The following is an 18,037-nucleotide window of genomic DNA, read 5'->3' on the forward strand; positions in this document are numbered from 1 at the left end:
GCCGAGGCCACAGTCAAGACCAGTGAGGAGGTGGAGGAGAGAGCCCACCAAAGACTCGGGGTCAACAAAGAAGTTGATGAATGAGCCCACCACCGATGCGTGGAATAAATTGCATCAGTCAACGCCAATGAGGAAGCTGAGGAGAGGGCACATAGGAGGCAGATGGAAGCTCAAATATTGCAGCTCTGGTTACTGGGGCAGCAAAAGCAGCTTCCCCATCCAGTGAGTCTAACCTCCCCCCCCCAAATAAAAGGGAGTGGGAGGAAGTCACTCAATGTATAAAGAAACTGACTGTATAGAACTGTGTCGACCTTTGAGAGACTGTGGGATGCACAATATCCCAGTGCATACAGATGTATGTCCTCTTGTGACATTAGCCTCGGTACAATCTGGACTGCTGAATAGATGTTGCCTGAGTTCTCCAACCCAGGATGCCTTTTACACTGCTTTACTGGTGAACAGCCACTCTTGGCCAGTCAATGTGCAGCCTCCAGCATGTAACTTGCTCCCAGCTGCACAGTATTGAGCACATCTCTAGATGCGACAAACATGGTGGCACATTCCATGGCTTCTGCCATAGTTACGTATCTGGCTTCATGGCTTCACTTGTCTGGCTTCCTAAGGGAGGTACAATCGACAGTAGAGGATATCCCCTTTGACGGGCTGAAGTTGTTTGCCGCAAAGACCGACAAGTCCTTTCACATCTTGAAGGATGCTAGGGCAACCCTTCGTTCCCTTGGGATATACACATCTGCACAGAGAAGAATTAAAAAAGGGAAATACTATTCAACCCAGTATGCAATATCTGCCCCACGTGCTCAACAACAGAGACAATACGATACACACAAGTGCGGACAGAGACCTCTAAGGGGACAACCACTCCCTGCTCAATCGTCGGCATACAAGCAACCCTCTGCAAAACAACAATTTTGAAAGTTTGGTCAAGGGCCCGAGAGACTGCACCCATTCCTCAGTGCTGACACCATTACTGATCTTCCCCCGTTTTGGACATCTTTTGACCCCTTTCTGCTCAGATGGAAGACCATCACCACGAACAAGTGGGTTCTAGAAATAATCAACACAGGTTATTTGATACCATTCACCTCCATCCCCCCTCTATCTCCTACATTTGGCTCTGTGAAATCTGTACCATCACAACACAGAAGGGAGGGCTTTTATTCGCACTACTGCTTAACCCGGAAAAAGAACAGAGGATGGAGACCTATTCTTGACCTCAGGAAACTCAACAAATTCGTAAAGGTCCAATGGTTCAGGATGTCACAATAGCAACAATAATACCAGCACTGGAATGGGTGGATTGGTTCTCAGCCCTCAACATCCAAGATGCCTATTTTCATGTAACTATAAATCCTGCTCACAGGAGCTTCTGTAGATTTGTGTCTGTGTCTCCTGGAAACTTAAGTGACCTCAATTTTCTATAGGCTGTGTAAATTCCCTTTATACTCATTCGCATTGACGCACAACCTGTATCCTGTGGTTAAGACACGTTGGAGACAGTTGCGCCTTTACAGTATTTTTATGATCTAATATTAAACTTCCGGGTAATTTTGCGCAATATTACCACCACTTGTTACCTCTCTTCCCATAATCTTAGGATATCAGTTTATTTTCCAATCACTTATGTCATCATTTCTTGTCTCCAAGGCCTAAAATAGCTAAGCTAAAGTCTTGCAGGCCTTAGCCTACAGGTTCTTGCATTTCAGCTTGTCTTACTTATATCTACTACATGGTTCCTCTAAATACTGATCAATCTTATAGTTTTATAATCCTACTAATTAACTCTAACATATAATGAATATATGCTATAACATGTTGATTAATCACAACATCACACAGTAAATGAACAATAAACTAAAATCATTGGCTACAAAGGTAATATTTGTATTGTGAGTGCTCTGTGGCTGTAAATCACCAGACAGGAGATAGACATTAACTAGTATAAAGCTGTCTCCAACAGCAAGTGTTATGTCCTGGCCAGTGAGGAAGGCCCTTCGAACTCAGATGGACTATCCTTGAACATTAAAGAGCATAATACTGTGTTGTTCTGCTCTTACTCCCCCTCCCCATGAAATGAAATTAGCCCTAAAGGATGTATAGAGCTTGCTTATCATAGAAGATTCTATGACTTGGAAAACGTAAGGTAGTAACTCATTTGTGTACACATGTTAACCTGTTTTAACCTTGTAAATAACTCTTCCTTGTCCTATTAATACATCCGTGTATAGTTTATTATAGGATTGGATACAAGCTGTTGTCTTTGGTGTGAGATCTAATGTGCAATTTGTGATGCTGACAGACCAGGTGCCAGTTTAGCCAAAGCCCCAGGCCTCATTGAACATTTACAAATGCATAGCTGGCAGCCAGGCCAATTCACTTGTGTATTAGTATAGATCAAAGTGATTGTTAAATGTATAAGAATGTATTTCATGTTTAAACGTCATGAAAATGAATGAGATGTTACATGAATTGTTTTCATTTTTCTGTATCCTGTTATAATGTAATAACAAACATTTACATCGTATGTACCCCATAATTAAATAATCCATCAAATGAGAAATAAGCCTAATTAAGAAGTACACCTCTACCCCGATATAACGCGACCTGATATAACATGAATTCGAATATAACATGGTAAAGCAGTGCTCCGGGGGGCGGATGGGGGGCTACGCACTCCGGCGGATCAAAGCAAGTTCGATATAACGCGGTTTCACCTATAACGCGGTAAGATTTTTGGCTCCCAAGAACAGCGTTATATTGGGGTAGAGGTGTATTAATTCTTATGCATTTGAAGGCAAGTGGTCATTGTGTGTGTATCATCTCTGAGCATATTTTCCTGAATTACTATAGCCACCCCAGTTTCTTGTCTCCCTCTGATAATAAGACGGAGCTACATTTTTAAAAGAAACGTGGGCACTCAATTTTATCATGATGTAGGTGAGATGGTGTGAGGCTGGCAGTGTGTTAGCATTATTAAAATATATATTAGATGTTAAGTTAATAAGAATGTGTTTTAGTGTTTTATAAAATGCTTGTAGGATGCTGCATGTATTGTTCTTGCTCAGTTTAGTATCATCTGCAAACTTTGCCACCTCACTGTTTACCCCTTTCTCCAGATCATTTATGAATAAGTTGAATAGGATCGGTCCGAGGACTGATCCTTGGGGAACACCACTAGTTACCCCTCTCCATTCTGAGAATTTACCATTTATTCCTACCCTTTGTTCCCTGTCTTTTAACCAGTTCTCAATCCATGAAAGGACCTTCCCTTTTATCCCATGGCAGATTAATTTACATAAGAGCCTTTGGTGAGGGACCTTGTCAAAGGCTTTCTGGAAATCTATGTCCACTGGATCCCCCTTGTCCACATGTTTGTTGACCCCTTCAAAGAATTTTAATAGATTAGTAAGACACAATTTCCCTTTACACAAACCACGTTGACTATTGCTCAACAGTTTGTTTTTCTATGTGTCGGACAATTTTATTCTTAACTATTGTTTCGACTAATTTGCCCAGTACAGACGTTAGACTTACCAGTCTGTAATTGCCAGGATCACCTCTAGAGCCCTTTTTAAATATTGGCGTTACATTAGCTAACTTCCAGCCATTGGGTACAGAAGCCGATTTAAAGGACAGGTTACAAACCTTAGTTAACTCTTCCGCAACTTCACATTTGAGTTCTTTCAGAACTCTTGGGTGAATGCCATCTGGTCCTGGTGACTTGTTACTGTTAAGTTTATCAATTAATTCCAAAACCTCCTCTCGTGACACTTCAATCCGTGACAGTTCCTCAGATTTGTCACCTACAAAAGCCAGCTCAGGTTTGGGAATCTCCTTAACATCCTCAGCCGTGAAGATTGAAGCAAAGAATCCATTTAGTTTCTCCGCAATGACGTTATCGTCTTTAAGTGCTCCTTTTGTATCTCGATCATTAAGGGGCCCCACTGGTTGTTTAGCAGGCTTCCTGCTTCTGATGTACTTAAAAAACATTTTGTTATTACCTTTTGCTGGAAATGGGCCATTTTCATTACCACTACAAAGAGTTTTTTTTCTCTCCTGCTGATAAAAGCTCACCTTAACTGATCACTCTCCTTATAGTGTGTATAGTAACACCGATTGTTTCATGTTCTCTGTGTGTGTATATATATCTTCCTACTGTATTTTCCACTACATGCATCCGATGAAGTAGGCTGTAGCCCATGAAAGCTTATGCTCAAATAAATTTTTTAGTCTCTAAGGTGCCACAAGTACTTCTGTTCTTTTTGCGGATACAGACTAACACGGCTGCTACTCTGAAACTCCAGACAGTGTGACAGATGGTTCTATAGGGACTCCTCTATAGTGAGGAAAATGGAAGTAACTAGTGAGGGCTGTAACAAACTTAATGACACCCATGTGTACTAGACTTGTTTAAACTTTAGATTTAATTTCCAATACCCTGTTCCAGAAAAAATTAAAGATCAGTATTGACTAATCATACCTCGTTGACATTGAAAATGTTCAAATGTGAAACAGTGGTATACGCTATAAAACATATATTTATTCTGTATAAGCTAACAGTTTTAGCATCTTAAGCTTGCCTTTTCCCGAGAGGTTTATTTCTTTGGGTAAGCATTTCGGTATCAAAATGACAGAAATGTAAAGGAAATTAGCATTTTTATTGTGTGGGTAAGTTAACCAATCAGTTTAAATTAAAATGCTCTACTTTCATCTCTTCATACTTCTGGAATATATGTCTGAAAATTAAGAATTTAGTAATACTGTCTCAAAAAGAAGAACCAGGTTTTCATTAATTTACATGCTGAAAACATGGAGATCTAACAGTTGCATGTTCACTCCATATTTAGAAGCCCGTGCAAGAGAAGAGGAAGCCCAGAAAGAAAAAGAACTAAGAAGCCAACATGAAGATGTTGATTCAGCAGCTTCAGGCTCAAGTGTGATGGGAGCTTGCTCCGCATTAACTTGCAGGTACCTAGATATAGTGGAAGCATCATACCATCTTACAACTGTTTTGTCTCAAGGACTGTCTGAACTTTTTTGAGAGGAGGACAGGGACCACTGAACTTGTGTCCACAAAACTATGTAAACTGACATTTGTTTCACTGTAATTTGCAATTATTAATCTACGCTTTCTTAATATGGTCTGTCAATTTACAATAGTTTTATGGCTTATAAACACATTGAAGGGCTGTGTGCTATTTTGGTTGCCATCTTCTCACTGTTAAGGCTTTGTGCACTTGTTTTCTTTTTTATACATTAGATTCTGCCAATTTTTTTGTACGTAAAAAAAAATGAAGTCAAGTAAAAGTCATGGACAGCGGGTCAAAGTAATAAACAATCATAACTATGTCAAATCAAGGAACAAACAGCTTCTGTTGCCACCTAAAATTGGATAAAACACATTTGTCCATATAGACTGGAAAACAAATCAATATATGTATGTAGCCTCTACATGCATGCTACATATAATTATAAAACTACATAGTTTTGTACTAGTTGCCTTATAGTGCTCACAATTTCTATTATTTCTCTCCTGTTGCTATGTGGAAAACTTCACATGAACTGTGGCCAGTGATTTAAGTAACTGACTATACACAAAGTGCTGTCAAATGCACAAAGTAAACTGAAAAAAATATATTTTCTCTACACTCTTACCATACTAAAATGCTAATCTTCAGTATTGATATCTTGTTAATGGAAGGCTGAGGGTTACAATTAAACTTGCTGTGATTGATATTAGGTCTGAGACTTGCACATTGTGTGTGAGGGGGAGGCTTAAATATAAGGAGTAAAGTAGGATATAAGAGGAGGCAGAATAATAGAAAATTCTCAGAACACATTTCTTTTGGATAAGGGATTTGAGGAAGAATAGATTGGCTATGCAGGTTGGAAAGTGGGAGAAGGCAAGGGACCCTATTCAGTAATCTGATTCATGCAGGTGGACCATTGTAACTAGGGGGAGTTCCATTGATGTTATTGGGGCTCTGGGATTGCCAGGGGGCATGAGATGAGAATCTGATAGAAAAAGTCTGATCTGTAGTCAGATTCCAGAGTTACACATTACCTTGAAAGTTATGCTAAAGGATTTGAACTTGATGCTGAAAGAGACAGGAAGCTGGGAAGAGAATGTGTCACTGTGCCCAGTGTTAATCTGGAGGTACAATACATAATAATAAGAGGCTAGTTAAGGCCCATAATTTAGACCTTTGTCCTCTCTACTGAGACTACCAACATTGCACCAAATATAGCAGTCTTTGTGATGCTTGTCATTAGGGAACTGATCCAAGGTAACCAATTGGTTCTGCTAGCCATCAGATGATAACTTTTCTCCTCAATATTTAGTCTTTGTATTTCAAGTACATTGAGTAATCTAGCCACACCCCATACTAAAATTAACCTAAGAAGTTCTTGACAGTTTTATATCTATATAATACACACACACACAAAATATTACTCCTGGGGGAATTATGCGCCACTACGCATGTGCAGAATTTATATCCCCCACAGATTTCTTTGCTTCCCTGCAGAAAAATGACTTTCTGACGGGGAAGCAAAGGGAAGCCACAAGAGTGGTCATGAGACCGCCCCCAGCAGTATGTTTTGCATGCCCCGGGCAGCTGGCAGAGAGGTAAATCACTATGGGACAGGGGGCAGGAATGGGGAAGACTCAGCTGGTGGCTCTTACCCTGCGGTAGGCTCAGCTGCTAGCCTCGCCTGGACTGGGGACCGGACTTCCTCTTCCCTTTCACAGCATCTGAGGCTGCCACACCCACCCCATGATTTCTCCCGTGGCTGTAGGAAGCTCTACATACTCCCCTCTTCCCCCCCCAAGCTTCCTGCACCCATTGCTTCTCAGCTGCAGGGGGAGGGATTACTGTACCAGGAGCTGCTCCCCCATCCACCAAACCCCCATGCATACAGACCCCCAGACCCTCCTGCTGAGCCTCACCCCCCTCGCACCAAGAACCCCCCAACGAGCCCCACTCCCCCTGCACCTGGACCACCCTAATGAGCCACCCGCACCTGGATTCCCACCCTACTGAGCCCCAAACAGCTGCACTTGGATTCCTGCCCCACTCCCCCAGCATCTGGAACCCCCCCACACCAAGACCCTGTGCCGAGCTATACCTCCTTTCACACACTCTGACCCCCCAGGCTGAGCCCCAACTACCTTCACCCCCCTGCAGAGTCCCATTACCATTGCACCCAGAATCCTACAAACTAGCCCCTGTTCATCCAGATCCTTCCTGCACCCAGATCCCCCACTGAACCGCCCACACTCAGATTGCCCCACACAGAACCCTCTCAACCCACACCTGGATCCCCCCACACTAAACCCCTCCGCACTTGGATGCTGCCTTCCTTAGCCTGCCTGCCCACACCTGGTGCACCTGGCCCGGAGGGGTAGGGCCCTGTCCTTGTGCTGTGTCAGGGTTGGGTGCAGCCTCATCGCTGAGTCCATGTCCTAGGGGGGAGCTGCACAGTAATTTCCCACCTCTGTGCAGCCAGTGGCCTGTGCTCCCCAATGCCATGCTGAAAACTCCACATTTATTTGACAAATAAAATTTGCACAATTTTCAAATATTGTGCACATAATTTTTAATATTTTGGCACAAAGAAGCCCTCAGGAGTGTGTGGAAAATATATATATACGAGAGAGAGAAAAACGAGACAGCTACAGTATGTTGATTCCTAAATTAACTATGAGGAGAAGGTTCTAATAGTTAAGCTATTGGTATATTCATATGCATGTATTTAGAATTATGATTGTTATAAGGGGTTACACCTGCTAACATCTAGAAAGCAAAAACCAGTAGATTGTAAATTTACACTAAAACATAATAGAGGGGGGTGGAGACATGGAAGGGCAGAGAGACTCCAGCATTTTATTACAGCTCTCTATTCTTTTTCCTCCCCGCACCCCCCTCATCTTTTTGGAGTAAAGGGGCAACAGAAGATTTTATTCCTTCCATCTCTCCTAGGCTTGCAGGATCTCCTCTTTACTCTCTTTCAACATTTTGAAAATAGGGATCTACAATGTATTCTGATTCTATGTTGGAGGAATTGTAAATGTGAAGCAAGCACACAATTACGGTTATATATTTTTTGAGTCACAGACCATGTCACTGATTTGTTGCATTTCAGCATGTTGTCAGTGCCTGACAATTATAAATACATTATGGGTTTGTTCAGCTGTATAGAAATTTTGGACTATAATTACAGGGTACATTGTCATACTTGTTAGATAGACATATCCTGACCATCTAGCACTTTGCATGTCCCTCGTTGTTTTACTGTCTGAGTATTCAGTGTCTCCTTTATTGGGTGGATGGTGTTTGTTCAGTGTAAAGAACTAAACTTGACAGGCTATGCACAAAATACTTGTGTTGTAGTATTTCCTGCTTGGTGTGCAGTTCTTAACTGGAAGATGTTTTTGGAGATCTGAGAATTCATCTAAGAGTTGAGAAATTTAGATTTGTACTCAGAATAGTGCAGATTGGAACATCTTTCTTAAATCTTATTTTAAAACAACTTGTATATGTTCAATTCTTGTTCTAAAAGTCTGACTTGAACTTTCCAACTACATTGAATAGTCTTTTATTTGTGTTTACTTGTTAAAATTAGGGCTGTCAAGCGATTAAAAAAATGAATTGCAACTAATTGCGCGATTAAAAAAATAAATCGTGATTAATCACACTGTTAAACAATAATAGTTAACTATTTAAATAGTTTTGGATGTTTTCTACATTTTCAAATACGGTATATTGATTTCGCTTACAACACAGAATATAAAGTGTACAGTGTTCACTTAATATTTATTTTTGATTAAAAATATTTGCACTGTGAAAATGAAACAAAAGGAGTAGTATTTTCAGTTCACCTAATACAAGTACTGTAGTGAATTCTCTTGATCACAAAAGTTGAACTTACAAATATAGAATTATGTACAAAAATAACTGCATTCAAAAATAAAACAATATAAAACTTTGGAGCCTATAAGTCCACTCAGTCCTGCTTCTTGTTTGGCCAGTCACTAAGACAAACAAGTTTGTTTACATTTACAGGAGATAATGCTGCCCACTTCTTTTTTACAATATCACCTGAAAGTTAAAACAGGCGTTTGCATGGCACTGTTGTAGCCGGCGTTGCAAGATATTTATGTGCCAGATGCAATAAAGATTCATATGTCCCTTCATGCTTCAGCCACCATTCATGCTTCAGCCACCATTCAATAGGACATGCTGATAATGGGTTCTGCTCGATAACCATCCAAAGCAGTGCGGACCGACGCATGTTCATTTTCATCATTGGAGTCAGCTGCCACCAGCAGAAGGTTGATTTTCTTTTTTGGTGGTTTGGGTTCTGTAGTTTCTACATCAGAGTGTTGCTCTTTTAAGACTTCTGAAAGCATGCTCTACACCTCGTCCCTCTCAGATTTTGAAAGGCACTTCAGATTCTTAAATCTTGGGTCGAATGATGTAGCTATCTTTAGAAATCTCACATTGGTATCTTCTTTGTGTTTTGTCAAATCTGCCGTGAAAGTGTTCTTAAAATGAACAACATGTCCTGGATCATCATCGGAGACTGCTATAACATGAAATATATGGCAGAATGTGGGTAAAACAGAGTAGGAGACATACAATTCTCCCCCAAGGAGTTTAGTCACAAATTTAATTAATGCATTATTTTTTTAATGAGCATCATCAGCATGGAAGGATGTCCTCTAGAATGGTGGCCGAAGCATGAAGGGGCATATGAATGTTTAGCATATCTGACACATAAAGACCTTGCAATGCTGGCTACAAAAATGCCATGCGAATGCCTGTTCTCACTTTTCAGGTGACATTGTAAACAAGAAGCGGGCAGCATTATATCCTGTAAATGTAAACAAACTTGTTTGTCTTAGCAATTGGCTGAACAAGAAGTAGGACTGAGTGAACTTGTAGGTTCTAAAGTTTTACATTGTTTTGTTTCTGAGTGCAGTTATGTAACAAAAAAAATCTACATTTGTAAGTTGCGCTTTCACGATAAAGAGATTGCACTACAGTATTTGAGGTGAATTGAAAAATACTATTTCTTGTGTTTGCCATTTTTACAGTGCAAATATTTGTAATAAAAATAATATAAAGTGAACATTGTCTGCTTTGTATACTGTGTTGTAATTGAAATCAATATATTTGAAAATGTAGAAAAATATCCAAAATATTTAATAAATTTCAATTGGTATTTTATTGTTTAACAGTGCAATTAAAATTGTGATTAATCACGACTAATGTTTAGAGTTAATCACGTGAGTTAACTGCGATTAATCGACAGCCCTAGTTAAAATATTTGTATTTATTGCATTCTGCTCACAGTTTTTGTTCAAAACAGACCTGTTAAATTATAAGCTTTCTAGGGCAGGGACTGTCTCTTCTGATGTGTTTGTATATTACCGAACATACAGTAGGACCTTGAACTTGATAGGGACTTCTGATTTTTTTTTTTTAAAAAGCACTTTATCTGTATTGGGAGCATTAATTTTACAATTAACACAATTTTTTATGCGCAATACTTAACTTATTTTATTGTTTTTGCAATGGTATAACAACTGCTGTTAGCACAACTGTGAAGTGGCTAACTGCTTTTGTAGAGCCAGCAGAGGGAGCACAAGAGCATTTATTTTTAGTCGCTTCTATGTGACCAGTAATTGTGGTGCAGTTTTACTTTTCAAAAATGTTAGTGATTAAATGATGTGTGTATGCACAATTCCTGTGGACTTCAATAGATATTCCCTGTGTGAAACGGTAATAGCACATGAGCTTTACACCAGAGGCTATACTAGGAGATGACAGTGGAGATTAAATATTTGGTCTAAAGTGCAGGATCTCCTCTGTTTAAGTTTTAAGGGTTGTAAAGCTTATACTGTATTTTGCATGTTCTCTGCCTTATTCTCTATTGCTTTCTCCCTTGTGTAGTCACTTTACACCTGTGCACAGTGAGTCTGAAACATTGCCATTTTGATTTAACTCCTGCTTTACACGGGTGTAAAATGCCTGCACAAGGTGCAAGGCACTGGAGAATCAGACCCTAAAGTGATATATAATTAAGTACTGCTGTGACTGTGGACATTGAAAGCATATTAATATACCACCATTAATTAAAACAAAACCTAACTTTTTCTATTCTCCTGTGTAGTGATCCCTTGGTTGGCTGCTTTAGCACAGATTTCACCATACCTCCTATCTATCTACTTCACAACGGTATTCTGTTCTCCCTAGGTTCTTGCACTGTGCCTGTCACTACAGTATCTATTAGTTTTTTTAATTGCTTTGACGATTGTGGTGGACCTGTTTCTGCTCCCATTGAAGTTAGTAGAAGTTTTGCCATTGACTTCAATGAGAGCAAAGTTAGGCCAATGCTGAATGCTTCTGAAAACCACTATAGAAATGCTGCATGTTACTTAAATAACCGTTTTTACAATTCTTCCATACAGAGAGGCAGAAAGTAGTGAAAGTGAAGATGGTTCAAATGAAGAATTAATTGGTCCTCCTTTACCACACCAAACTTCCATTCAAGGACCAGCAGAGGATACTGATGATGATGATGAATTTATTGGGCCACCACTTCCACCAGGGTATAAGGACAGTGATGATGATGATGACGACATGCAAGAGGAAGATAATGTAAGTACTATTTTTTTCCTAAAGAAGGTATAAATGTTTCAATATGCTGTGCAGATCTTCACATATAACTAACTATTCTTTCTGTACAGCTTAAATCAGTGGTTCTCAACCAGGGTACACAGAAGTCTTCCAGGGGATACATCAACTCATCTAGATATTTGCCTAGTTTTACAACAGGCTACATAAAAAGCACTAGCAAAGTCAGTACAAACTAAAATTTCATACGGACAAAATGAGAAAGTAAGCAATTTTTCAGTAATAGTGTGTTGTGAAACTTTTGTATTTTTATGTCTGATTTTGTAAGTAAGTAGTTTTTAAGTGAGGTGAAACTTGGGGTGGTACACAAGACAATCAGACTCCTGAAAGGAGTAGAGTACTCTGGACAGGTTGAGAGCCACTGGCTTAAATGGTGCTGCTGCTGTTTGTAGGTACAAGATTTTTTGTTTTTCTAGTAGCTATTTACCAAGTCTATGTTATCTTCTTTTTCTGTAGTAAAGAATGCTTTAAACATAAACACAGCAATGTCAGTATTCCAGAACAACCCAGCAGTACAATCCATAGTGTGTGTGTATGTAATAGATGGGGGGGAAATTAAGGATTGGATTTATGTTTCACGTCTCAAAAGGGCTATCATACACTTGTCAAGACTTAAAAGTTATTGAAAATTGTTTGCTTTCTGTTGTTAAATGTGCAGTTTTGTATTGCAGAATCCCTTCCACTGAGCACTCTTTTGAGAGATTTTTAATATCTCCCTCCCCCCACCATGGGATAAAATATTTTTCTGTTTTTTGAAGAGAGATCTTCTATAATATTATTATAAAGGGACAAACTAGGACACTATTGCTGGAAAAAAATAATTTCACATGCTAAGTTCAATGGTTTTATTTCTAGTTGTTTCCATAATGTAAATGTGATTAGTAACATGCTAAAAGCAACTAGTAACTGCAAAATCACTTCTCAATCTATTTATCTTTAGTATTGTTTGCTTATTGAAGCAGTGAATATAATCCTTTCACAAATCCAGACAGAGTAAGTTTGCCAAAAATGTTTGGGGGGGGGGGAGGGTAGGAAAAATACCAATGCAAATATGTCTGATTATTTTTTCTTTAAATCCAAATAAATAACAGAACAGCTTGTTCCAGTCTGGAAGGGAATGGTAAATTGGGGATAAGAGAAAAACATAGCCTGTCTTTTGCTTGCTTTTAAATATCAAGAGAATGGATATTGCACATGTTTTGTTGACAGGGGCTTATTGCTGCATAATCAATTGGGGGTTTGTTCCACCTGCTTTTTCAAATCTCTTTGAACTGGAGATTTTGTGACGTTTCCAATGTTCTTTGGTAGCTGCCATAACAGAAAATAGTTTCACTTGTAATGCTTTGGTTCTCTGTCTATATAAAACATAGTTGTGCAGAAAAATGAGAAAAATAAACAAACTGCCTTTCCCCCATAATTAAGTGGGGTTTATTTTGTTTGGTGGGGGGATTGTGTGTAGTAGTGCTGAAAGAATTTCTGATTATCTTCAAGTTTTGAGTAAAAGTTGTGGACGATTTTAATTTTATCTGTAGCTGTTTGCCTTATCCCAAGTGAGCCATGATATATATACAAGATCAGAACTACTGGCTGAAATTGTGATAGAGAAGTGTCCATGGTAAATTTCAAATTTCATTTTATCAGGTCTGTCTATAACATGTTATGGCTTAGGAGATAAACCCAGTACAATTCAAGTGGATGCTTTTTAAGGTCTCAGAATTCTTATACAGTAGCTTAACTGTGTTGTGTATTCTGGATTGTGTTGCTTACAAGGGCTAAAGCATGCCCAGTGTTAGTTATTCCTATGTAAGTGGTGAAAAACTCAGCTAATTTGGATTTATGGAGTCATCCTGATTGTTTTCATGGGGTGTGATTTGCCTCTGTCTCCTTCCTCCTCCGCACTGCAGAACCAAACAGAATTTGGCTTCCTAAATTGTGGATCTCATGTTCTGAGGGCCAGATCTGTGTATTTTTATCCCCTCTGAACATCTTCCCTGCCCACATGGGAGCAGAAGAAATGCTTCCATGGGTCCCGTGTTGGTGGCTGCCCCTAAAATCTCCTCTTGTTTTGGTGGCTCCATGCTGATACAGAACTGGCTTAAATTAACTTCAGGTTCAGTGTTGACCTATATTAGGAATCCCCTTGTCTTTGAGGTTGAATGATGTGGAGAGAGTCATCCCACTGGACATACTCATCCATACCAGCAGATTTCAGTTGATACAGAAAGTGCTATGGAGTCATCTCCTTTTGCCATTTTTTCTCGATTTGATGCTTTTTGCTTCTTCGAGCCCTTAGAAAACCTGAAAAATTTAGTCCTTTGACTAGGAATTTCATCTTTAAACACATGAGCCAAAAGATATGTAGAATTATATTTACTGTCTGTTAAACTATTAATTTTTTTGACATTGAGGAAAAACAAGTTTACTTCTGTGCAGTCTTGGAATATGAACAACAAATGGTGAACTGCAAGGAACTCTAGCATGAGAACGAACACACATTATGGTATGTCTCAGGTTCTAATCATGTTAAGAAAATATAAATTGACAATTTCACAAAGAAGAAACCTGACAAAACATGTATATTGATAGCTGGTAACATTGTGCTGGTAACCACTGAAAAATGGTAAATTTCAAAAACTGTGCTTGTTCAGCACCTATTCTGATCTTACTTTGGAGGGTTGTTGGAATGTCTTCTAAATCATGGCTCTCGTGGGATTGTCCCCATCCTCTTCTCCAAAAACAAACAAAAACAAAAACCCAAAACCAAACAACCCCCCACCCCTCCTCTAGGACAGAGCGAGTAAGCAGTTCCACACACCTAAACCCTTCAGCACTTCTGAAGCTTGCAACTACTTTGTAGCACTGAATAGTTGAAGCCACACATGGCAAAACAGCTGGGCTTGGGAAATCAAGTCCTGCAAGAATATCTAATCCCAGGGGAATTAGAAGTTCTGCTGCTAGAAGCTCTAAAGATTTCAGTGTATACTAAATTAAATTAAAATAGTATAAACTTTAAATCATGTTTTTATACATGGCCAACTAAAACCAAATTTAAACCTCATGTCTCTCTATTTCACTAATTTATAACAGAAGAAGTTTACCTTTATAAATACTCCTTTCCTTAATTATTTCACTTCCCCCATACGTGTCTGCATCTTAGTGTCTTTCTTTTCCATCACCCTATTTATTTTTTTAAATCACAACAGAGGTGTGAATAACACAGAAAGTATAAACAACGAGGAGTCCTTCTGGCACCTTAGAGACTAACAAATTTATTTGGGCATAAGCTTTCGTGGGCTATAAGCTCAATATTTATCTCTTTGTTTTTTCAAATAAGTAGGAAACTGATACTTCTGTTGTGGTTGTGGTGCCATGCTGGGGGGATGTAACACAGATGTAACACAGTGGGTCTGCCTGAGAAGGAATTAAAAATAAATTTTGAATTTAAAATATCTGGAATGCTTCTTCCAGTTGATTTTTGGGGGCAGTTTGCATACACTGCTACAATGGAGGGAATCTTGCAAAAATTCTTACAGATCTGCTTCAAGGACAATACTCAACATTTCCATTTTCAAAACATTGCATAAGCTTTACCTAATTATCTCGCACTCTTATTTAAGAATTACTATTATAGTTATATGGAGATATACCTATCTCATAGAACTGGAAGGGACCCCGAAAGGTCATCAAGTCCAGCCCCCTGCCTTCACTAGCAGGACCAAGTACTGATTTTGCCCCAGATTCCTAAGTGGCCCCCTCAAGGATTAAACTCACAACCTTGGGTTCAGCAGGCCAATGTTCAAACCACTGAGCTATCTCTTCCCCTGTATTTAGAGATGATCTGCCCAAGACCAAAGTAGTAAGCCAGTGCCAAAGTAGCAGTTGCAATTTGAGAGATCCTGGCTTGTAGCCTCATATGTAGTCTGTTGAACCTAGCTTCTTATGTGATTAATGGCATGCTTAGCCTGCATATATAGGATTTTTTTTAAAGAGTTAAGTAAGATCTTGGTTTGAAAGATCTAGATAGTAGCTCTGCCAAGAGCAGATTGGATGACCCAAGTGCTGTGGTTTTGCACAGCTAGCTGATTATTGTGTGATGCAATAGTTCATATAAATTGTTACCTTTATGGGGGAGAGGTGGGAGAAAACATACTGACAAGCAAGAGAAATATATTGGTGCACATTAGAGTGAAAACACTGGAAAGGTAAGGTCTCTTCCTCGTGAAATTCAGGCTAATATATAATATAAGCCACACCCTGAACAGGCCACCAAAGTCTCAACATTGATCTTAGCCTTTGTTATCACTGTGGTTGAAACTTTAACAGTGTTATGAGATAATGCTAAAGATGCAACAGTAACCATCTATATAATAGTTTTATAGATTATTATTGTCCACAGAAAACCCATCTCCCTGTTGGGCAAGAAAACTGTATTGGAAATGTATTAGGAACAACAATATAGTGTGGACAGGGTGCTAGGCATGAGTGCCTTGCCATTTATATTGTAAGTAGAGCATTTCATTTTATTAACTACATGTGAATCAAGGGTCCCATTTACCCCACTGTTCCAATTTGTGATATAAACAGAACCTTCATTACAGTGGTGTAGGGAATATAAATAGTGAGGTAGAACAATGTTCCCATTACAGACTGGCATCATGTTGTAACAAGATTCCCTGACTTCCTACTGCTATATGCCAGTTCTGTTGCCCTCCATTAAAGATGCTGTATTTCCTTAGTGCTTTACATATATACTTTTAAATCTTTGGGGATGAAGCGTGCAATAAATATAAGTCATAAATATAAGCGTGCAATAAATAATATACATGTGGTAGCTGATACATAAACTGTTGCTGAGATATGTCGGAACTTGTGACAGACTTACATGCATAACTGCCTTGATATGTGGATTTTGAGCTTTGAATACAGAATCTTTTCACTTTCTGTCTCCATAGGGAAATGGGAAGCTTGCTTAGTTAAATTCTTGCTGAGGTACTGTAAATCCCTTAAGAATGCCAAAGGGGAAACAATGTGCTGAACCAGCTGACTTTACTTTTCAAATGTGACCTTTCTCAGTGGCTTTCTTGTTTTCTGGTTGACAGTATGACTTTCTAGAAATGCCCTTACATGGTTCCTCTGTATTGATTTTTATCTGTTTGGATGACTGTAAATGAAATAACTACATCTGATTGCGGGTGTGGGGGGGAAAGGGGAGGAGGGGAAAGGCAGCAACTGGGAACTCAGATTAAAAGACCCAGAATGAAAAGTTTCAGACCTAGAGGTAACAGCAGACGGATGTGATTTAAGTTTGTCTGAACTAAAGACAATAATTTAAAAAAAAAAAGTCTAGATTAGATTTGTTTGAGAATAAGCAGAGGAGCAGAAATATGAGACTTGTGGGTTTTCAGTCTAAACAGTTAATTTGTAACTGGGAAAATTTTGTGTCAACATGGATGCCAGAGGCCTTTGGGGTCCAGAGCCTCCCATTACTGCTGCGCCTGAATTTAGCTATTTTCTTTCCTGTGAAGGGAATAAGGAAACATCTGCACTTTCCTGATTTCCTGTTGATCGATTGTTGATCACAGTAAGATCCTCTGAGCCGCAAGAAAAGCAGGTGTTGATGTTATGAGAACTCCCTGATCCCTCTTTCCTGATTATACCTCAGCCTGGAGGGAGTTGTAGGGGAAGTGCTATGAGACATTAAATGAAAGGATTGGTTCAGGAATATGCTCTTTGTTTCTAAACAGATTATGGGCCCAATTCTCTGTTCTGCTACAACATTTTTATGCTGATGTGACTCCGCTGAAGGACACTTTTCTACATTTTTGACCCTATAGGAAGCTAATTGCTTCCTTGACAAAGTGTAAATTTCAGCCATGGAATCTCAAGTCTTCTGAATGTTCATAGAATTGATACAGCACATGCATCAATCATAGAAATGTAGGGCTTGAAAGGTCATGTAGTCTATCCCCCATGCTGAGGAACAATTAAGTGTATACCTAGACCAGGAGTTGGCAACCTTTCAAAGAAGAGCCATCCTTTTGCTTTTGTCTTTGACCAAAATATTTCGAGAGCCACATCACATGCAAAGCTACTTGTAGAGTTAGAATGTTTTAAATAATAATAATTGAACATATTAAAGTTATTACTACTCACCACTACTTTTAATGCAACTTCTGCTGTTTGACATCTTTAGAGAGTTGCTCAATGTTCGGTGAATATGCCATGATTTTCATTTTCAAGCAGGATTCAAGACTAATATCTTGCAGTTGCCTCCTCAGTTTGTTTTTGATGAAATTCATGTTGGAAAACACTTGTTC

The 18,037-nt window shown here is 39.1% G+C and overlaps 1 protein-coding gene across 2 annotated transcripts in view; it reads left to right on the forward strand.

Moving 5' to 3' along the window:
* WDR70 (WD repeat domain 70) overlaps positions 1 to 18,037 on the forward strand; it is a 246,824-nt gene that overhangs the window by 9,570 nt on the left and 219,217 nt on the right. For both annotated transcript variants that reach the window (XM_008168689.4, XM_065550032.1), the window contains exons 4-5: positions 4,866 to 4,986; positions 11,495 to 11,684. In XM_008168689.4, coding sequence (XP_008166911.2) covers positions 4,866 to 4,986; positions 11,495 to 11,684 — 311 coding nt within the window. The remainder of the gene's footprint in view (positions 1 to 4,865; positions 4,987 to 11,494; positions 11,685 to 18,037) is intronic.

This window comes from Chrysemys picta, chromosome 6 (genome assembly GCF_011386835.1).
Source record: "Chrysemys picta bellii isolate R12L10 chromosome 6, ASM1138683v2, whole genome shotgun sequence".
NCBI lineage: Eukaryota > Metazoa > Chordata > Testudines > Emydidae > Chrysemys > Chrysemys picta.